The sequence below is a fragment of the Primulina eburnea genome, chromosome 10 (genome assembly GCF_022965805.1).
Source record: "Primulina eburnea isolate SZY01 chromosome 10, ASM2296580v1, whole genome shotgun sequence".
Lineage (NCBI taxonomy): Eukaryota > Viridiplantae > Streptophyta > Magnoliopsida > Lamiales > Gesneriaceae > Primulina > Primulina eburnea.
This window is the reverse complement of record NC_133110.1, coordinates 10,505,324-10,527,728: the sequence shown is the minus strand read 5'-3', so window position 1 is coordinate 10,527,728 and position 22,405 is coordinate 10,505,324. Positions and strand designations below refer to the sequence as shown.

At 38.2% G+C, this 22,405-nt stretch overlaps 3 protein-coding genes and 1 long non-coding RNA gene across 4 annotated transcripts; 2 read left to right on the top strand and 2 right to left on the bottom strand.

Moving 5' to 3' along the window:
* Positions 1-728: 728 nt before the first annotated feature.
* Positions 729-2,111, bottom strand: LOC140842885 (uncharacterized). The gene is made up of 2 exons (XM_073211089.1): positions 1,212-2,111; positions 729-999 (listed from the first exon to the last, which is right to left on the bottom strand). The coding sequence occupies exons 1-2, from the start codon at positions 1,898-1,900 to the stop codon at positions 729-731; spliced, it is 960 nt and encodes a 319-aa protein (XP_073067190.1). The 5' UTR covers positions 1,901-2,111.
* A 51-nt stretch (positions 2,112-2,162) lies between these two features.
* Positions 2,163-3,576, top strand: LOC140803770 (uncharacterized). Its single transcript, XM_073159653.1, has 2 exons — positions 2,163-2,661; positions 2,742-3,576. Exons 1-2 carry the CDS (start codon positions 2,365-2,367, stop codon positions 3,360-3,362), a joined length of 918 nt encoding a protein of 305 aa, XP_073015754.1. The 5' UTR covers positions 2,163-2,364; the 3' UTR covers positions 3,363-3,576.
* Positions 3,577-17,759: 14,183 nt separating this feature from the next.
* Positions 17,760-18,648, top strand: LOC140803882 (uncharacterized). The gene is made up of 3 exons (XR_012111968.1): positions 17,760-17,973; positions 18,050-18,160; positions 18,191-18,648. It is a non-coding gene; the product is annotated as an uncharacterized lncRNA (long non-coding RNA).
* Positions 18,649-21,513: 2,865 nt separating this feature from the next.
* LOC140842884 (uncharacterized) lies at positions 21,514-21,903 on the bottom strand. Its single transcript, XM_073211087.1, has one exon. The coding sequence runs from the start codon at positions 21,901-21,903 to the stop codon at positions 21,514-21,516; it is 390 nt and encodes a 129-aa protein (XP_073067188.1).
* Positions 21,904-22,405: the final 502 nt, after the last annotated feature.

The following is a 22,405-nucleotide window of genomic DNA, read 5'->3' as shown; positions in this document are numbered from 1 at the left end:
TTCAAGGACTCAAGAAAAGGCTATAATTCGATCCTAAAGCTCTTAAAAAGTGCATAACAATGAGCAGAGCTTGAAACAGCAATGGTACACAACTATAACTCACCAGAGAAGTAGCTTATCACGGATAGAAATAGCTAAATGCAAAAAACGAGGCATGGATAACTTCGAAATAGTTCCTCAAGTTCAAGAAAAACATATTCCCACCATAAAATCACAGAAAAAACCAGAAATCGAATGGATAAGACGTCGGAGTTCACAAGCCTCAATTAATACCACTATTCTAGTCATCTAGGTTTTGTTTGCAACCCACGGTGGTCGTCGAGCTGTTCCCGTGGTTGGTCAGTCATATTTGGGTGGTTGAGGGAGACGGGATTCGGGTTTACTTACCAAATTATATTGTGTGTATATCTTTGGTCAGACATTAAAATATATGTTTATTTTGGATTAAAATATTAACTGTGCATATATTGGTGCACATTGTAAAAAATTATATCTGCGACGAGAATTTCATTCACGTAGTCACTTATACAAGGTCATTAACAACTCACACATAATTGCATTCCATAAAAAGTAATTTATGCACAGTGATTTTAATGTACGTCATTTTTTTTTAAGTTGAAAAATATAAACAACACACATCGTAGAAAATAATATAATCAACGTACTTTTTAATGCATGTCGTTGACACCATCCATTGAAAAATCATTTTTCTTCTAGTTCTAGATGGTCTAAACCCTCTCAAAGCTATACCTGAGCACTATCAAAAGTGGGCCAGTGATTATCGCCCATTTTGATTGCAATAGACCAAATGCTCGTTCCACATCTTTTCTACAACTCTCTTGTCGTGCTGCAAAGTATTTCTTCTTTGGACCTTGTGGATTGTGGAATGTTTGAACTAAAGTGGCCCACTTTGGATATATATCATCAGCTAGATAGTATCCCATGTTGTATTCTTTTCCTTGTATGATATAATTAGCAGGAAGAGCTACTCCATTGGCTAGATTAGCAAAGAGATGTGATTTTGACAACACATTAATGTCGTCGTTCGAACCTGGCAAACCAAAGTATGCATGCCATATCCACATGTCGTAATCAGCTACAGCCTCCAAAATGATTGTTGGTCTTCCACTCCGACCAGTATATTGTCCTGCCCAAGCCGTTGGACAGTTTTCCACCTGCAATGCATACAATCGAGGCTTCCAAGCATTCTCGGAAATCCACGTTGTTTTCCAATATGGAGAAGTCTTTCAATGTCCTCCGCGTTAGGAGAGCGAAGATACAAGTCGCCAAACACCTCTATCGTTGCTCGACAAAATCTATTTACACTTTCAATCGCAATGGACTCTCCGATTTTAGTATACTCATCTGTCGCATCTGCCCCCACACCGTATGCCAATATCCGCATTGCAGCAGTTATCTTTTGGTATGGTGTCAACCCATGCCGACCTAACGCATCCGCTTTCTGTACGAAGTAATTGTCCTGCTCTTGAATGGATGTCATAATGTGTAGGAATAGGCGACGTGACATTCGAAAACGTCTCTTGAACATTGCCTCTCCATACATTGGAGAATCAGAAAAATAATCATTGTATAAGCGTTGCTCAGCGGCCGCTCTATCTCGATTAATCACCGCATGGCCATGAATTGATCCTCCATGGTGCGTGTTATCTAGTGTTTGGAAGTAAGTGGAGATGGGAGTAGCATTGCTTGTAAGTTGGAATGACAACATTTGTTGATGCTGGTCAATGAGTTGAAGCTCATTGTTTACATTGGTATCGGACTCCTCGTCTCCGTCAGATGAGGACGATGATGCAAGGAAAGAAAAATTTGAAGGACCTCCCTCATGAAAATTCATATTGAGTTGGATTACGAAATGGTGAGACAACAGTTCTATCACCATTTACTAGTCTTAAATACTGTCAGTGTCGCATCCTACTATCCCAAAAATAAGGGTACATCCCACTATCGAATTGTCACATCCCACTATCCCACTCCCACTATCCCACTATCGAAATGTCACATCCCACTCCCACTATCCCACTATCGAATTGACACATCCCACTCCCACTATCCCACTATCGAATTGTCATATCCCACTATCCCACTCCCATATCCCATATCCCACTATCCTACTATCGAATTGTCACATCCCACTATCCCACTCCTACTATCCCACTATCGAATTGTCACATCCCACTATCCCACTCCCACCATCCCACTATCGAGTTGTCACATCCTACCATCCCACTATCCCATTACTACCCACTAAAGCCTTTGAATGACATCCACACTACCCACTATCCCACTAACATCTATCCTTCTATAAAATACTCTTCCATCCCTAACTCATTCTCTCCAAGCATAATGAATTCATCTCGACGTGGTCCTGGTTTCTCAATTGAGGAGGACAAACTTCTTGTGACAATTTATCTCGACATCTCCCAAAATCCTATTATTGGCATAAACCAGTCAAATGATAGCTTGTGGTCTCGAGTGGCAGCCAGTTATAATGAGCAACTCACTAGTCCGTCAACAGAGCATCGTACTATGAGGGCCCTTCAATGTCGATGGTCCAACATAAGTAGGGCTGTCCAAAGTTTTAGTGGATGTATTCGTCAAGTGGAACTTAGACACCAAGGTGGTGCATCGGAGAAAGACATTGTGAGTACAAATGTTCAAATATTCTTTAAATATTTTAATTTTTAGTGTGTAAATAACATACAACTAACACGTTTTTAAAGCTTGATGAAGCAAAAGAATTATTTAAGCAATCTGGGTCAACATGGAGATTGGATCATGTTAGGTCTTTACTAAAAGACCAGGAGAAGTTTAGGTCATCCAACGCTACCTTACCTGGTTTCATATCAAACCGTATGAACTCCTCCCAGTCTGATTACTCACCCAACACAGAATCCCCAACACCAGATTTTCCGGGACTATCTGGGTTTGATGTAAACCTAGATGAAGATAGCCCATCAGGGAGTACTCAGCGACCAATCGGCATAAAAAAAGCAAAAGCCAAAAGAAAAGCCACTGAAGATTACTCAAACGATATTTCCACCATGGCCAAATGCAGTGAGAAAATGATGACTGCAATGGAGAATGCCGAGACCCATCGAAAACAACTCATTGATGTTCAGAAAGAAAGGAACGCTCTATTGGCTTGGAAAGAAGAAAATAAAATATTACGGATGAACCCTATGTCTGTTGATGAATCATTCCGTGCATACTTGCTCAAAGAACAACAAAACATTTGGCAGAAAAGAGCAGCAAAAAGTGATGGAGCCCACGGATCTTCTAATCTGTTTGGCCAGTTCTTCGGCGGAACTTCTCCATCCGGGTCCGATCTAGGAGAGTACTAGTGTTTAGTCATCATTGCAGTGGAATAAAAATATGACAATGTGTATTGCTTGTGAGTGTTTGTTTTAAGTTGTTGGTTTGTTTTATGATCGTCTATTTTATATGTTTTAATGTGAACTGTTTTTTATGTTTTAATGTGTATGCATGTTTAATTTATCTCAAGTTAACTAATTCGATTTGTGTTGAAAAAAACATGTAATGTATCATTTCACAATCTTATTTAATTATTATTTTCATTTGTTTTTTTCATCAAAATAATTCAATTACAATAAATAAATAAATAATAAAAAATGAGAAAACATGAAATAAATTAAATAATACCAAAAAATCATTAAAATTTAGTAAAAGTATTGAAATAAACATTTAAATATATGAAATTAATAAAAAAAATTAAAGGGTGTATTTGCAATTTTGGAGAATGGCATTTTCGTAAATAATGACATTCTCCAAAATATATGGAGATGGAGTTGAGATTCTCCATTTTTGGAGAATCACTATTCATCCCTTCAAAATGGAGTAGGCATATGGAAAATGATTGGAGCAAGATTGATACTCCATTTTGGAAATTTTCTCCAAAATGGAGAATGGTTGGAGTTGCTCTAAAGCTCTTAAAAAGTGCATCACAATGAGCAGAGCTTGAAACAGCAATGGTACACAACTATAACTCACCAGAGAAGTAGCTTATCACGGATAGAAATAGCTAAATGCAAAAAACGAGGCATGGATAACTTCGAAATAGTTCCTCAAGTTCAAGAAAAACATATTCCCACCATAAAATCACAGAAAAAACCAGAAATCGAATGGATAAGACGTCGGAGTTCACAAGCCTCAATTAATACCACTATTCTAGTCATCTAGGTTTTGTTTGCAACCCACGGTGGTCGTCGAGCTGTTCCCGTGGTTGGTCAGCCATATTTGGGTGGTTGAGGGAGACGGGATTCGGGTTTACTTACCAAATTATATTGTGTGTATATCTTTGGTCAGACATTAAAATATATGTTTATTTTGGATTAAAATATTAACTGTGCATATATTGGTGCACATTGTAAAAAATTATATCTACGAGGAGAATTTCATTCACGTAGTCACTTATACAAGGTCATTAACAACTCACACATAATTGCATTCCATAAAAAGTAAATTATGCACAGTGATTTTAATGTACGTCATTATTTTTAAGTTGAAAAATATAAACAACACACATCGTAGAAAATAATATAATCAACGTACTTTTTAATGCATGTCGTTGATACCATACCTTGAAAAATCATTTTTCTTCTAGTTCTAGATGGTCTAAACCCTCTCAAAGCTATACCTGAGCACTATCAAAATTGGGCCAGTGATTATCGCCCATTTTGATTGCAATAGACCAAATTCTCGTTCCACATCTTTTCTACAACTCTCTTGTCGTGCTGCAAAGTATTTCTTCTTTGGACCTTGTGGATTGTGAAATGTTTGAACTAAAGTGGCCCACTTTGGATATATATCATCAGCTAGATAGTATCCCATGTTGTATTCTTTTCCTTGTATGATATAATTAGCAGGAGGAGCTACTCCATTGGCTAGATTAGCAAAGAGATGTGATTTTGACAACACATTAATGTCGTTGTTCGAACCTGGAAAACCAAAGTATGCATGCCATATCCACATGTCGTAATCAGCTACAGCCTCCAAAATGATTGTTGGTCTTCCACTCCGACCAGTATATTGTCCTGCCCAAGCCGTTGGACAGTTTTCCACCTGCAATGCATACAATCGAGGCTTCCAAGCATTCCCGGAAATCCACGTTGTTTTCCAATATGGAGAAGTCTTTCAATGTCCTCCGCGTTAGGAGAGCGAAGATACAAGTCGCCAAACACCTCTATCGTTGCTCGACAAAATCTCTTTACACTTTCAATCGCAATGGACTCTCCGATTTTAGTATACTCATCTGTCGCATCTGCCCCACACCGTATGCCAATATCCGCATTGCAGCAGTTATCTTTTGTTATGGTGTCAACCCAGGCCGACCTAACGCATCCGCTTTCTGTACGAAGTAATTGTCCTGCTCTTGAATGGATGTCATAATGTGTAGGAATAGGCGACGTGACATTCGAAAAGGTCTCTTGAACATTTCCTCTCCATACATTGGAGAATCAGAAAAATAATCATTGTATAAGCGTTGCTCAGCGGCCGCTCTATCTCGATTAATCACCGCATGGCCATGAATTGATCCTCCATGGTGCGTGTTATCTAGTGTTTGGAAGTAAGTGGAGATGAGAGTAGCATTGCTTGTAAGTTGGAAAGACAACATTTGTTGATGCTGGTCAATGAGTTGAAGCTCATTGTTTATCATGGTATCGGACTCCTCGTCTCCGTCAGATGAGGACGATGATGCAATGAAAGAAAAATTTGAAGGACCTCCCTCATGAAAATTCATATTGAGTTGGATTACGAAATGGTGAGATAACAGTTCTATCACCATTTACTAATCTTAAATACTGTCAGTGTTGCATCATAATATCCCAAAAATAAGGGTACATCCCACTATCGAATTGTCACATCCCACTATCCCACTCCCACTATCCCACTATCGAATTGACACATCCCACTCCCACTATCCCACTATCGAATTGTCACATCCCACTATCCCACTCCCATATCCCATATCCCATATCCCACTATCCCACTCCCATTATCCCACTATCGAATTGTCACATCCCACTATCCCACTCCCACTATCCCACTATCGAATTGTCACATCCCACTATCCCACTCTCACCATCCCACTATCGAGTTGTCACATCCTACCATCCCACTATCCCATTACTACCCACTAAAGCCTTTGAATGACATCCACACTACCCACTATCCTACTAACATCTATCCTTCTATAAAATACTCTTCCATCCCTAATTCATTCTCTCCAAGCATAATGAATTCATCTCGACGTGGTCCTGGTTTCTCAATTGAGGAGGACAAACTTCTTGTGACAATTTATCTCGACATCTCCCAAAATCCTATTATTGGCATAAACCAGTCAAATGATAGCTTGTGGTCTCGAGTGGCAGCCAGTTACAACGAGCAACTCACTAGTCCGTCAACAGAGCATCGTACTATGAGGGCCCTTCAATGTCGATGGTCCAACATAAGTAGTGCTGTCCAAAGTTTTAGTGGATGTATTCGTCAAGTGGAACTTAGACACCAAAGTGGTGCATCGGAGAAAGACATTGTGAGTACAAATGTTCAAATATTCTTTAAATATTTTAATTTTTAGTGTGTAAATAACATACAACTAACACGTTTTTAAAGCTTGATGAAGCAAAAGAATTATTTAAGCAATCTGGGTCAACATGGAGATTGGATCATGTTTGGTCTTAACTAAAAGACCAGGAGAAGTTTAGGTCATCCAACGCTACCTTACCTGGTTTCATATCAAACCGTATGAACTCCTCCCAGTCTGATTACTCACCCAACACAGAATCCCCAACACCAGATTTTCCGGGACTATCTGGGTTTGATGTAAACCTAGATGAAGATAGCCCATCAGGGAGTACTCAGCGACCAACCGGCATAAAAAAAGCAAAAGCCAAAAGAAAAGCCACTGAAGATTACTCAAACGATATTTCCACCATGGCCAAATGCAGTGAGTAAATGATGACTGCAATGGAGAATGCCGAGACCCATCGAAAACAACTCATTGACGTTCAGAAAGAAAGGAACGCTCTATTGGCTTGGAAAGAAGAAAATAAAATATTACGGATGAACCCTATGTCTGTTGATGAATCATTCCGTGCATACTTGCTCAAAGAACAACAAAACATTTGGCAGAAAAGAGCAGCAAAAAGTGATGGAGCCCACGGATCTTCTAATCTGTTTGGCCAGTTCGTCGGCGGAACTTCTCCATCCGGGTCCGATCTAGGAGAGTACTAGTGTTTAGTCATCATTGCAGTGGAATAAAAATATGACAATGTGTATTGCTTGTGAGTGTTTGTTTTAAGTTGTTGGTTTGTTTTATGATCGTCTATTTTATATGTTTTAATGTAAACTGTTTTTTATGTTTTAATGTGTATGCATGTTTAATTTATCTCAAGTTAACTAATTCGATTTGTGTTGAAAAAAACATGTAATGTATCATTTCACAATCTTATTTAATTATTATTTTCATTTGTTTTTTTCATCAAAATAATTCAATTACAATAAATAAATAATAAAAAATGAGAAAACATGAAATAAATTAAATAATACCAAAAAATCATTAAAATTTAGTAAAAGTATTGAAATAAACATTTAAATATATGAAATTAATAAAAAAAAATTAAAGGGTGTATTTGCAATTTTGGAGAATGACATTTTCGTAAATAATGACATTCTCCAAAATATATGGAGATGGAGTTGAGATTCTCCATTTTTGGAGAATCACTATTCATCACTTCAAAATGGAGTAGGTATATGGAGAATGATTGGAGCAAGATTGATACTCCATTTTGGAGATTTTCTCCAAAATGGAGAATGGTTGGAGTTGCTCTAAAGCTCTTAAAAAGTGCATCACAATGAGCAGAGCTTGAAACAACAATGGTACACAACTATAACTCACCAGAGAAGTAGCTTATCACGGATAGAAATAGCTAAATGCAAAAAACGAGGCATGGATAACTTCGAAATAGTTCCTCAAGTTCAAGAAAAACATATTCCCACCATAAAATCACAGAAAAAACCAGAAATCGAATGGATAAGACGTCGGAGTTCACAAGCCTCAATTAATACCACTATTCTAGTCATCTAGGTTTTGTTTGCAACCGATGGTGGTCGTCGAGCTGTTACCGTGGTTGGTCAGTCATATTTGGATGGTTGAGGGAGATGTGATTCGTGTTTACTTACCAAATTATATTGTGTGTATATCTTTGGTCAGACATTAAAATATATGTTTATTTTGGATTAAAATATTAACTGTGCATATATTGGTGCACATTGTAAAAAATTATATCTGCGAAGAGAATTTCAATCACGTAGTCACTTATACAATGTCATTAACAACTCACACATAATTGGATTCCATAAAAAGTAATTTATGCACAGTGATTTTAATGTACGTCATTTTTTTTTAAGTTGAAAAATATAAACACACATCGTAGAAAATAATATAATCAACGTACTTTTTAATGCATGTCGTTGATACCATACCTTGAAAAATCATTTTTCTTCTAGTTCTAGATGGTCTAAACCCTTTCAAAGCTATACCTGAGCACTATCAAAATAGCACCTGACCCCATGTAGTGTGACACCTCTCAAAGCCCTAACCGAGCACCCGACCTCATGTGGTCCGACCACTCTCAAAGCCCTGCCTGAGAACTATTAAAAGAGCTCCCACCCTTTCCAAAGCCCTACCTGAGCACCATATCCCGACCATCAGTAAGAAAATCTAATTTTTTTTAATAAATATGGAACACACCAAAGAATCTCCATTGATAAGTGAGAGATCCAGGAGATCTCGTGACGTGAATGCATTTGCACCTGAATCTTATACGGAACAACATAAATCTGTAAAAAAAATCACCTATGTGAAGGATCTTTCCTAACTAGAGTCCTTACCCCCACAATGTAACTTGCTTTTCCGAACTCTATATAAACCAGGTATGCGCCTAAGGTTTACGGCTTTCACCTATTGTCATCTCTTAGCACTAATCTCTTGCACTTTTAAGTTTTGTCCAAACAATGACTTTATAAGAGCATTGAAGGGGTTATTTCGGGAAAAATATTTGCACACCTAACCTTGTTTATCTGTGCAGGCTCACCTCATTACCGGCCCTAGACTTTGAAATTTTTGGGCCCTGTGTTATTGAATATTTTCTCCCCTGACCGAAAGCGAAGTAATTTTATTGTTACATCAATCTCAATTGATAAAGATTAAATACCTAAGATCCCGGATACAGATGAATCTATCAAGATTTGATACTGAGCATCACAAATTCGATAATCAAATCGTCTCTCCAGGAAACAAAAAAAGTTTGAGTCCTACCTAGATAAGGTAACATGTCATTTCCATTCCTATAAATTTCAGGTATGCACTACGGATTTACACTCTTACATATTATTTCTCATTCTGTTGCACTCTTTGCTTTCATACTCTTGATCCGAGCATTGGCTTAAGCATTGAAGTTGGCCACGTCAAAAACACTCCTGGAACCCAATAACCCTTGTTTGTCTATGAAAATTTATCCAGACCTATTGTTGTCGATTTGAGCCCTCAAGTGTAGAATATTTCTCCCCAGAGCGAAACAAAGATAGAATTTTAGAAACATCCATTGTGTCATCTATGGGAACTGGAAAATAAAAAGAAAATATGGTAAATCAAATAATATATTTGAAGATGATTCAACGCAAGAGAACCTTAAGAATGGGAATCATAAAGATGAACACCACGAAGAGGAACACCATGAAGAACATCCCTGAGGATGCTTGAATCATCTGAACAGCATCCGGCGTCTCAATATCACTCAAATTATTTCATTCACATTAGGGAAGGTACTAAATCAACATAATAAGTCAATGATATCCAGGAAAAGAAATATCCCTGTCACGCCCCGAAACTCGGGATTTGACACCGGCGTTGTTTAGCAATCACACAATCGAAACAACAAGCCTTTCGTAGCACAATATAAACCGAACCAGTTTATATATCATAATTTCAATGAAATAACATTGTCTTTACAAAACTGAAATAATTAAGACGACAGAGTTTTAATGCGGAAACGTAAATCTAATTAATAATAACTTAAACATAATCGATTTCCTTGCATTCACCATCCCCAAAACTGCTCGGATTCTTCCTCCTCAATCTGTCCTTCGGACTTATCTGGGAAGGGTTGTAAGGGGGTGAGTATTTTGGTAATACTCAGTAAGTGGGGGACTTTGAACACAACATAACAATTTTATAACATTTTCGAAACATGTCATAAACGTACATCATGCTTTTCATAATCGTAACATAAATTCCATAACATAATAACCCTGCGATTTTTCACCTTTAACGGTTTACTGACGTCAGTCCCTAAGTTTTAATCCTCTAAGGGGGCGAGGCCATAAAACAGTTCTATCCCACTGTTAAGGGCCATATGTTGGAATTCCACCCATTTTCAGGGAATTCTCACAGTGTCAAACATAAACGTACCAAAATTTCGTAAAAATGTATAGATAAAACGACGGTACTCGACCGTATTTTTAAACCAAAAAACCGAAATTTCATATGCGCAAAACCAAAATTTAAAACAGCCCACTTACAGCATATTTTCTTGCTAAAAACGTGGATGATTGTCTTCGGGAGGTGGGTCGTATCCTTGCTCCTCACTCGGTGGGACTTCGGCTTAAATTCTTGGACGATTTTGTGCAGAGTTTCGGCTAGGACAAGGTTGCTGAATTTTGAAAATATGTAGCAAGGGGATTTTCGAAAATTAGTGTAGGAATGCTAGGCTTTGATGTGGTATTTATAGGTAAGGGAAAAGGGTTTAATTAAGGCACAAAATCATGCTCAAAATTGACATAAATCTCAAAATTTTGGCTCTAATATTCTTGCCAAATCTCGAAAATATGGTTGTCAAATGAGGGGATTTACTTCCCAATTTTCTTGTAGCTTGTATCACACACCAAACTTGCAAATATTCTCCTCATATTTCGAAAATTGCATGCCCATACATAACATATCAATTTAATGTTGTATCTCCAAGAGTATCATCACATATCCCATATAAAATATTCTCCAACATGTAAATCTTATTTAATACAAAACAAGATCTTATGCTAAATTTTCCTTACAATTAATTAATTATATGGTGGGGAAAATCTTGGTTCTTACAATCCCCATACGGAATCCAAGTCTTTCTCATAAAAGCACATCTTTTTCTTCTTCATAAGAGCCCATCCTGGTCATTATCTGAAGATATCCTTGTCTTCATCCAAAAAAATCATCATTGTCTTCCTCGGAAGATGTCATCATGTTAATATTCAGAAGATCTGATAATTGTCATTATTAGAAGAGTCGATCCTAGTCTTCCTCATAAGAGTTCATCATGTTCATCTTTAGAAGTGTCGTTCATAATCATTCTCGAAAAAGCTTGCATCGCTATTCCTAGGAAGAGCTCACCAAGTTCATATTTATAAGAACTAGTACTCATCATTAATATTAGAAGATTTTATCCTGATGTTCCTCATGAGAGTTCATTCTACAATCTTTAGAAGATCCGATCCTGGTCATTCTCAGAAGAGCTCCTCGTCTTCATCTGAACATATCATCATGGGTTTCAGTCGATAATGGTCGTTATTAGAAGAGATGGTGTATGTCTTCCTTAGAAAAGTTCATCATGAGCTCGCCCCGGTTTTCCTCAGAAAATCTCATCATGTTCATCTTTAGAAAAACTGCTATTCTTCATTATTATAAGAGCCAACATTGGTCTTATTCATAAGTTTTCATCATGGTCACCTTCAAAAGAGTCATTCCTGGTCATTCTCGAAAGAGCTCGCCCTGGTCTTCTATAGAAGAGCTCATCATATTAAACCTCATAAGAGCTTTTGGTCTTCATCCGAACATCCATCATTCTTCGGAAGAGCTCAACATGTTCATCTTTAGAAGAGCTGATAATGGTCAATATCAGAAGAGTCGAGTCCAATCTTCCTCAAAATAGTTTATCATATTCATATTCAGAAGATCAGTTTCTAGACATTCTCGAAATATCTCTCCCTAGTCTTCCTTAGAAGAGCTCATCATGTTAATCCCCAGTCGAGCTCATCATGGTCATCTTCAGAAGAGTCTTTCGTTGACATTCTCAAAAGAACTCGCTCCAGTCTTTCTCAAAAGATCTTATCGTGTTCATCTTTATAAGAGCCGCTTCAGGCCATTCTCAGTAGCTGATGTCTTCCTCCGAAATATTTGTCTTTGTATTTCTTAGAAAAGCTTCTATTCATACTCCGAACATCTCATCATAGTTATTCTCCAGAAAACTCATGGTATCTCTTATCAGTCAAACCAGTAGCTCTTTGTATCCACCCAACCACATGATCAAGATTGATTGGAAACCCTCTAGGCAAGCGTAATTGGAAGAGCAAGAATATTGGGAAAACAAATTATGACCTTTTGCGCAGAAATTTCCCTTGCTCCACATTGAATATTGAAATATCCGTTAAGAAACATAGTCAGTAAAGCAAAAATTGATCGGTAGTAAGGAATTATTGTGTGGTGATCATCAGAGCTGACATAAAGAAGTCAAAGCCCAACATCCTATCTGACTAGTGTGTGATAGATATGGTCAGACAGGAATTGAAAATGCAGTCCCGATCACCAAAGAAGAAAGAAGGCGAAAGAAATAATATTAGGACCTTTTCTAACACGATTAAACAAACAAAGACATTACACGAAGCTTGTTGAAGGATACATATGAAATTGGGGGACCGGTTGGCCTTAGAAAATCATAATCTAAGTGAGTATTTTTGTTTAAATTTTATTAACCATTTTATTTTTTATATGTATGTTTTTTGGGTCTATTACTTATTCAATGGATGCAAACCTCAATTTGAATGTGTTTTACAATGTAATCCCAACCCCTATGCAACCATTAAGCCCAACACTACTTGAAGTGTACAATAAGTTTGACCAACTCATAACCCAATAAGGCCGGACGAGCTCGGTAGATAATAAACCCAACAATACTTGGAAAATACAATAAGCCCGAAAAACTAGGCACACAATAAGCCCAACACTGTTTGGTAAATACAATAAGCCCGACCATATTGGAACCCATTAAACCCAACACTACTCAGCAAATACAATAATCCCAACCCCCTCAGCACCCGCTAAGCCAAATATTGTTTGGCGAATATAATATACCCAACCAACTCGAAAACAATAAAGCCTAAAACTACTTGTCGAATACAATAAGCCCGACCAGCTCGGCAGCAATTAATCCCCATACTTCTTTGCAAATACATTAAGCCTGGTCAGCTCACCACATGATAAGCCCAACATTTCTTGGCAAATACATATGACGAAACATCTCGGCAACCAGTAATCCCAACAGTTCTTGTAAGGATCAAGTGCTTACCATTAGGCCAAAATATATAGCTGTTATCCAAAGCTCATCTTTATTTCATTATACTTGTGGCAACATAGAGTGCACCTACTTGGGTGCTAATTGATAAAGCTGTTTGGCCAATAAGTCTGGTGAGGTACGTGTCTATATGCTGATACTGTCTCATAGCCCTTAGAGATCATCTTACCATTTCTCTACCGTCGGCAATGTCCCTAGCATATACAGTATTACTCGTTAAGATCTGGTGTAATTCTTTTACGACCCATTTAGCCAACCAGATCAAGCGGCACAACGTCAGCAGCTTGACGTATGAGAACTGCCCAGGAGGTCACCCATCTCAGTATTACTCTCACTCATGTACGTTTAACCCAACATTTCCCCCCCAAGAAGTATAGAAATATGCTTCTTGGTATACTTGAACCCATGACCTCGCTCTAATTTCAATTGTTAGGATCAAGAACTTACCACTAAGTCAAAAGCTATAGCTGTTAGGAAAGTCGCAATTTTATTTCCTCATACTTGTGGCAGCACAGAGTGCACCTACTTGGTGCTAATGGTTCGGGTTTTTAGGCTCATGATTCCAGGAAGATATGCCTCTATCTGTTGGTATTGTCTCATATCTCTTAGAGATAGTCTTACCCTTTCTCTACAGTCGGTCTTATCCCTAAAAGAGACAGTAATACCCGTTAAGATCTAGTGTCACTCTTTTATGACTCACTTAGCCAACCAGATCAAGCAGCGCAACATCAGCAACTTAAAGCATGAGAACTTCCCAGGAGGTCACACATACCAGAACTACTCTCACTTATGCACGCATAACCCGACACTTGGCAAAAAATTTGGTATATCTTATTCTTTGTGGTTTATGGTTGGAGTAGAGGTGTTTCTCGAGTAAATTCTTTGTTACCTAGTAAAATTTAGTATATTATGTTCAATTATTGATCGGAAAGAGATCCTTCTCGGTTTGGGCAAAGTTATCATTACTCGGTAAAATTATAACATATTTGCAACTGCTCAGTTATGGTTCAAGAAAATACCCTTATCGGATCAGACAAAGAGCCCATCACTTGGTCAAATTTTAGAATATATAGGTTTATTCGATTATGACTCGGGCAGAGACACTGCTCGGGCAAAAACTTATTGGTAAATTTTAAGCGTGTTTAATTATGGTTTGAGTAGAGACTCTACCTGGGTCGGTCAAAGATCCCATTAATTAGAAAAGTGTTGGTATTTTTACTTATGCACAAACCCAACTCAATCAATAGCACAATACTCTGTTTATTTAGACGAATGCCCTATGATGATATCCGGGCGAATTGAGTACAATATATATGGGCAATTCACTGGATCATGAAGATAATTATGTGTTTAGGGAATTCAGGTAAGGATAATGGCTTCAATAACACCTGCAAACAAGAAAAAACTCGTGAATGGGCGCTGGAGGAGTGTCCGGCGTAGCCACTCCGATGCTAAAATCAGCAGGATGAAAATGAAGGATACAAGAAATATATGTGAGAATATATATGTATGCTTGAGAATTCAAAAATCCAAAATCTGTAAATGAGAAATGTACCTGCTATTTATAGGAGGAGATCCCATCATTACCTTTTTTTCAGTGTCCATCTGCTGAGTATGGCAAGTAGGCTGCACATAATTTCTGATGACTTCTCTCTTACGCCAAACCCATGTGTTCTGACAGATAAGATTGCCCATACCAATAAACTCGAGTGTGGTGCGCTTCTCGAGACAGCGTGGGTAGAAATTTCCCTGGTACTTGCACGAGAGCCCGAACTCTTGATTGCCTGGGAAGAGAATGTCCGAGGTATCTCCACGCCCGGCTGTTGAGGAAAGTGCTATACATATTGACTATCGTTTGGGCTATCCCATTAATGTATCAGGTCATCTATGACCCGGGTTCTTATGGAGGTATCACCACCCATCCATTAAATAGTCGGGCTAGAGTTTTACTCGTTGTCCCGATCAGTCCTTCTTGGCCAATACAAAGATAATCAATTCCAGATTATAAAAGCATCGGGGTTTTCAAATATGCCATAGAGGAGATGAGATGCCGGTGCCTAATGTCTCTCGGACTATGAATAAGATACCGGGACCTCATGTCTCCTGGACTATGAATAAGATGCCAAGACCTCATATCTCCCGAACTATGAATAAGATGCCGGGGCTTCATGTCTCCCGGACTTTAAATATTTTGTCGTTTAGTATTCTCGAGCAATTAGGATGATGTCATGATTACGCATGCCCTAGAATTCCAACGGTCCGAATCGTTTTGTATTCTGAAGTAATAATGAGTCTGACGCCTCGATATTCGTGCACGTCCTTTCATACTCTGGCACAATTTCCAAAATTTATCCTAGCCTTCCAATTCAAATTTAGATCAACGGTGGAGATTAATTCCCTCCACATATATATAACAACACACCCCTTTCATTTGTCACTTTTTCGAATTTCTCTCCCTAGCTCTCCGACGCACGGTGCTAATCTCCGCTCAGGCGAACTTCCGTTCAAGAATTCTTCAAAAATCTTTCGTGAATCTCTCATCATCGTAATTTATCTCTACTTCTCATCTTTCTTCAAAATATGTCAAACTCCACCTCTTCCACTTCGATGCAATCTCGCCTACTTCTCGACTTCCTAGCCCGATTAGAATCTCCTTCAGTGGAGCCTCTTGATATCATCTTGATTACTCCCATGACAGGGGGTGATGTCCTTTTCCTCTCGAGCTACAGATCTCTTCTTCTACTCGGATCACTTCTCGGGGCATTCCTGGAATCTCCCCTGGCACTTGGTCCTGACTGTCGAGATGTCCATGGTGGCAATCTCGACTTTTTATTGGATTGATTATGCCCCTGGACAGAGAGTGGAACATAATCTCTTTTCAGTGTCTTGCAATCTTCGGTGTTGTGGTAACACACCTTATGGAAGGTACAAAATCCCCTCTTCTAAAATCGGGTAAGCTGATGATCCGGGGCCAAATCTCTGCTGCACTCCTAAACCTCCCTATCCCAGATAATCTTTAAGGGTACATGGTGAGAAAAATTCCCCGGATTACCCCTCATATATCCCTTCTCCTCGGGTTTAGATACCCGGTCTCCTTTCTCCCTTTTTACAACCTATCTCTTTTGCTTTTGTGCTTCCTCCATGTTAATATAATTCTCTGCCCGGGACAACAAATTCTCAAAGTCCTCGGGCACCTTCTTTGTTAGTGATCGGAAAAACTCACCCTCCCTCAAGCCCTGGGTGAATGCAGTTGTCTTTGTCTCGGTGGCAAAAGTGGGAACATCTAGAGCAACTCTATTAAACCTCCTGATGTAAGCCCCCAAACTCTCCTCTGTGATTTTCTTGACTTCAAAAAGATTAATGCAGTCTTTTTGTACTTTTTGCTGCTGCTGAAATAGAGTAAAAACACCTTCTGGAAGTCCTTGAAAGAATGAATACTCTGAGGGGCCAACCCCTCAAACCACCTCTGGGTAGAATCTAGTAAAGTTGTCAAGAACACATTGCACTTAATATGATCAGTGCAACATGGCCATATTCTCGAATCTGGCCAGATGTTCCTCGGGGTAAGCATTGCTGTCGTAATCTTTAACTTTGCCAGTTTTGAAGTTCCCGGGAAGAGGTTCTCAGACAATAATTTCACCAAATGGGCATCCTCTGACAACTGCCCGAGAAAGACGTGGACCTTCCAACTGTCCCTCCAATACCTTCATCTTTTGCCTCAATTCCAACAACTCCTTCGCCACAGTCGGAGATTTAGACCCGACACTAGATTCCCCATCTTCTCTTCTCACTTCCTCCTCCTCTCCCTCTCCCTGCTCCATCTCCTGCTCCTGCTCCTGCTCCTATCCGGGTAGGGTAACGTGATGAGAAGATTTTCTCATGGCTACCACCTTATCCACTACTTCAGCTACAATCCTAGCCAACTCATCCGGGGACACAGGAATAATATTTGGTCCTGTGGGAGGAACACCCCCTTGTCCCGAAGTATGCGCACCATCTCAAGGAGCCCGGGAAGTGTCCTGGTTAGTTCTTCTTGTTGGAGCCATATCAACGTCTCAGACTCAATTTCCCACAGACGGCACCAATAATGATATCCGGGCGAATCAGGTACAATATATGTTGGCAATTCACTGGATCATGAAGTTAATTATGTGTTTAGGGAATTCGAGTAAAGATAATGGCTTCAATAACACCTGCAAACGAGAAATGATCTCATGAATGGGCGCCGGCGGAGTGTTCAGCGTAGCCACTCTGATGCTAAAGTTAGCAGGTTGAAAATGAAGAGAACAGGGCCATTATCCACGCCCAAAAATTCAGAACACACCTCATGCTCAGAAGAATGAATCTTGCGCGAAATTGGAGATCTCGGCCGTGCTCTTTCCGGTCATCTTCGGAAGACGATTCTTAAATTAGAAGAGTACACTTCTCGACCGTGCTCTTTCCGGTGAACAAATTCCAAGATTCTAAAATTAGAAGGTAAATCTTGGTAGCTGGAAATTTCTTATTCCAAAGATTTTGGGAATTTCGGATTCTGAAGGTAAATCTTGTATGTGAAATACCAAAAAAAAAAATTTTCTTTCGAATATCGGATTCGAAAAATGTGGATTTTGAAGCCTGTGATATATATTGTGTGAAATTCGATTTAAGGTGCAGTTTGAAGCCTCTGCTTCTTGTAGTGTTTAGTGAAATTCGATTTAGAATTATATATATTTGATGGATTTTTTGTGTGACTACATATGTTTAACGCTAGTTAGGTGTGAAATCCATTGCTTGGATTGCCATATTATACATTTGGAAAAATTGAATGGTAAGAATTCTTTTGTCCCATGCAATTCCTTTGTACGTGTGATTACATTCTTGGATTGAAATACTATACATGTTCTAGTTCCAACTCATTTTGCTATGCACATGACCAGAATCATTGCTATACTTGTTTTGGTGAGTTTTAACAATGGTGAGTTAAAATTTTTTAATTGTTTTTAGTTATAATATTTTGTGTCTGCGTGTTGAAAAAGTTTGTGAATTTTTGTACATTTTAGGGGAAAACATATGTTGTCTTTGTTGGGCGAGAACCAGGTATTTATGATACGTGGGGAGAAGCATCTTCTAAAGTTACCGGATATAAGGGTGTTGTCCACCAATCTTTCAAAATAGAGATGAGGCAGAAAGAGCTTGTGACGCATTTATGGTAATTCAAGCTGTAGGCACTTCTTCCAACTACATCTTCAAGTTCAAATACAAGGGGAAAAGTTTCGTAGACTGAACAAATAAAAAAGTTGCAAGGGATAGAACAGAACTTGGATGAGATAAAGAAGAATTTGGAAGCGATTGTAGAGAATTTGAAATCTCTACCAATTAGTGACCATGATTAAATATGTTGTTGGAAGTTGTTACCTTTGTTGAATTGGAAAATACATTATCATGTTTTAGAACATTTTCTACGTACTTATAGCCGCAGTAAGGAGCATAGGATAAATGGGTAAGACCAAAGACATGTTGGTATGTGATGTTTATATTTAAGAATGATTTTGCAAAATTTTGGTGAATTGTGGAATTTGTGTACTTTGAAATGTTTTTTCTTTTGATAAGTTCATGTCCGAGCAAAGATGCTCCATCTTCCAAAGGGCATACACATGTAATGTACTGTTGTGCAGTTGCTATTTTAGTTTGTATTTCTTAGTTGAGCTGCAGCAAACACAGTAAGTCTGTATTTCTTAGTGGAGTTGCAGCAACAAAGGGATTTTCTACCTAAGTTGTGAATTGTGGAATTCAAAAAAAGGCTGCATTTTTATGAGTAAATGACAAAAGCTGAAGCAAAATGAAAGTTCTTTTCTCAACGCCGCCCTTTTATTTTCGGTCAATAAGCAAACTATGTGATGATTTCTCATTCACAAATTACAAAAGCAGAAACTCAATACTAACCTAACTCATTTACTCAATTGGCAAATGGTAAAATTATATTCTGGAGATTAACAGGTACAAGACTGGCGTGCTACTCTTTACAGTAGCTTGCAATTGAAGTTAAATGATATTCTGGAGATTAACAGATACAAGTAGCGAGCAGTCAACAATTGCGGAAAACACAAAAGTTTACAGAGCAATAGTTAAAAAATTTCAGTAGCACAACATTTTAGCAATGTTATTTATCAGAAATCAGCAGAGCACAACATTCCAGTAATTCAGTAGCACAACATTCCTCAGCTCGATCAGCCTCATTCCTGCAGCAGCAGTTGCCTCAGAAATCAGCAGAGCACTATCTTATTATTCAAGGAATCTGAACACAACTTCACAAGGTTTTTCCAACAAAATATGTAATTAAAGTTTAACTTTAATATAGCACAAACCATTTTAGTAGAGCACTATCTTATCAAAATTTAGCACCATACAACCACCAGCAGCAGAAACAAAAATACATACAGATTAATTTCAGTCATCGAAGCCCATTCCAGTTGTCCACATGTTGTTACAACCTTTAAATATGAAGACGATTATTAGTGAAATATTATCAATGAAACAAAATTGAAATACATAAAATAATTTATGTATTTTAATTTATTGATCCAAAATCTTCTTCATCTGAGTTCTCATCTGTGTTATCATTATTTACAGTTGACCTGGTAAACGAACTTTGTCATCCGTACTAATATTAAAGAAATAATTTACTTTTTTAAAAATTAATTGATACATACCCGTCTTGCAAATTTGGACAATTGCGTTTGTCATGTGACACACCTCGATGCCCGCATCCACGACACTGTCTGCCCCTTGATGTTGACTTCTACTTCGATGATTTTAGTCTCTTCCCACGTCCTTTTGTTCTTATTTCTGAAGGATAAATGATACCAATGGCTCCATCCATGGTTCTCCTACTTTGAATTCCACTGCTTAATGTTCTATTAATATTCATATCCTTTATTTTGCTATCAATAGAATCAAACTGTTCATCCAAGAAGTTTGTCCCCTCATCACTGAAAGATGCAACATCAATTAAAGCTGAAGCTTTACAAGATAAACTCATATGTCTAGACATCAAACACCTTTCTGGATCGTCAACTGCATTTTGCTCAGCCATAGTATATAGTACGCCAATCTTTGCATCTTTTGTCCACCGTTTGAGTATATACTTATCAGGTAAGTGGAACACTTGGTTGATACAAAAAAATGCTAACATATGCCTGTACGGAATACCCTCAATTGAAATTTCATGCAACTACATGATATATCGTCTCTTTGTATGTCATGCGTAAGCAGCCTATGTTTGGCAGAAGAATAACCTTGAAAATTAATGACAATGTAAACCGCAAACTCAATTCTGATAGATGCTTGTTGCACATAATAACCATGACTCAGACTAATTTCATTTGGAAACTCCAACCATTTGTTTTCGTGTACACATTCACCATTTGCAATTCCATTGGCCAGCTCGATTTAAACTTTGGCCGCTCGTTCATATCAGTATGATCGACAATTAACTCATTGTGTCTTTGGTGTCGAAGTGCCTTATTGAAACGAATTATAAAATACATCAATGAGTTCTTGCTACAGACGTACCTCTTTAAAAATGCATGTGAACTTTCAGATCTGACTACTTGACATTCCTGCAGAAAATACATGGTTGAAATAAGCCAGCACCCACTTATGTCGCAACTCATACATCAATGACAGCCAATCATTTTCTACCAAGTTAGAACAATTCATAACCTATTCTCATGATCTCTCAAATTCAATAGATGTCGTAGAATGTACAATGACATTTTTTTATGCTTTGATAGTGGTCACGAAAAGTCACTGGGTTCAATTTATCTGGGAATTTGTTTAGAATGTGCCACAAACAATATCGATGTATTGTTTTAGGGAAAACTTCAGCTATGACTTTCGTCATAGCAGGATCCTGGTTAGTTATGATCAAGTTTGGTGCACCTTTACGAACTGCTTCTAGAAACTTATTAAGCAACCAAACAAAAGAATCAGTTTTCTCATCACTCAAAAATCCACAACTGATGATGATGATTAACTCCGACAAATGGTGCGAAAATCATCCCATATTTGTAGGTGTTATACGTTGTATCAAACACTACTACATCACCAAATGCAGTGTATGCCTCCTTGATACAGGATCCGCCCAAAAACACCGAGTAAATCTATTGTATGAATCAGTCTCGTAATCAAAAAAGAAATTTGAACTCTTGTCTTTCTCAGACAGAAAGAAATCAACCAATGTTTCGGCATCGATACCCTTGTGCTCATCCCTAAGCATTTTCTCATATTTTCTTATACCTCTTTCTATGCCACCTACATGTTCAGGCTCTCCAGACTCTATTTCAAACAATCGCATTTGTTGACAAGTAGGTACATTCGCTTCTGCAAACTGTTGACTCAGTGCTTTCTTTGATGCATAAACAGTACGATGTGAGCGTAACAAATGCACCTTCGAAGGAGTTGATAGTGGATGATTATGACTTTCCATGAAGGTACTAACTGTTAGAGTAGGTACCCGTCGAGCCAAGTTTTGGCCGAGGGTTCATGTTTAAACTCTATGTAAAAACAATATTTATTTTAATAATATTTGAATTTATTGTTTTGGCACTTCTTTATCTGTATACCCATGCTAGTTGCATAGATAAAGTCCTTGAATATACAAATAGTAGAAAGAATATGAGATGCTCATATGATGAGTATCGTGAAACTCATATTTGGAATACTGTATATTCTATACAGTTCCTAGTCGATTCAGCCGCCACTAAGAAGGATATAGGCCGCTCGAGTTAGAGACTAGTATCTGCGATGTGAGTACCATGTTTCATTGGTAGGGGATATTGTGATGTCCGAACATGCAGATAGGTGCTCTTTGTAGAATGCACTGAACAACCCTCCATAAAGGACTTTCCAAGTGGTTCTCACTTATCGAGTGGAAAAGTCCTAGTTTATGGTTGTACACCATTAGTCCTTATGACCCGAGACAACATTGA

Bases quoted from the DNA above. Each gene is read 5' to 3' on its own strand.
- LOC140842885 (XM_073211089.1), bottom strand. From the start codon at position 1,900: ATGGTGATAGAACTGTTGTCTCACCATTTCGTAATCCAACTCAATATG. The intron at 1,000-1,211 runs GAGAATGCTTGG...CTTTGCTAATCT, and splicing joins GGAAAACAACGTGGATTTCC to AGCCAATGGAGTAGCTCTTC.
- LOC140803770 (XM_073159653.1), top strand. From the start codon at position 2,365: ATGAATTCATCTCGACGTGGTCCTGGTTTCTCAATTGAGGAGGACAAA. The intron at 2,662-2,741 runs GTGAGTACAAAT...ACGTTTTTAAAG, and splicing joins GTGCATCGGAGAAAGACATT to CTTGATGAAGCAAAAGAATT.
- LOC140842884 (XM_073211087.1), bottom strand. From the start codon at position 21,903: ATGGAAAGTCATAATCATCCACTATCAACTCCTTCGAAGGTGCATTTG.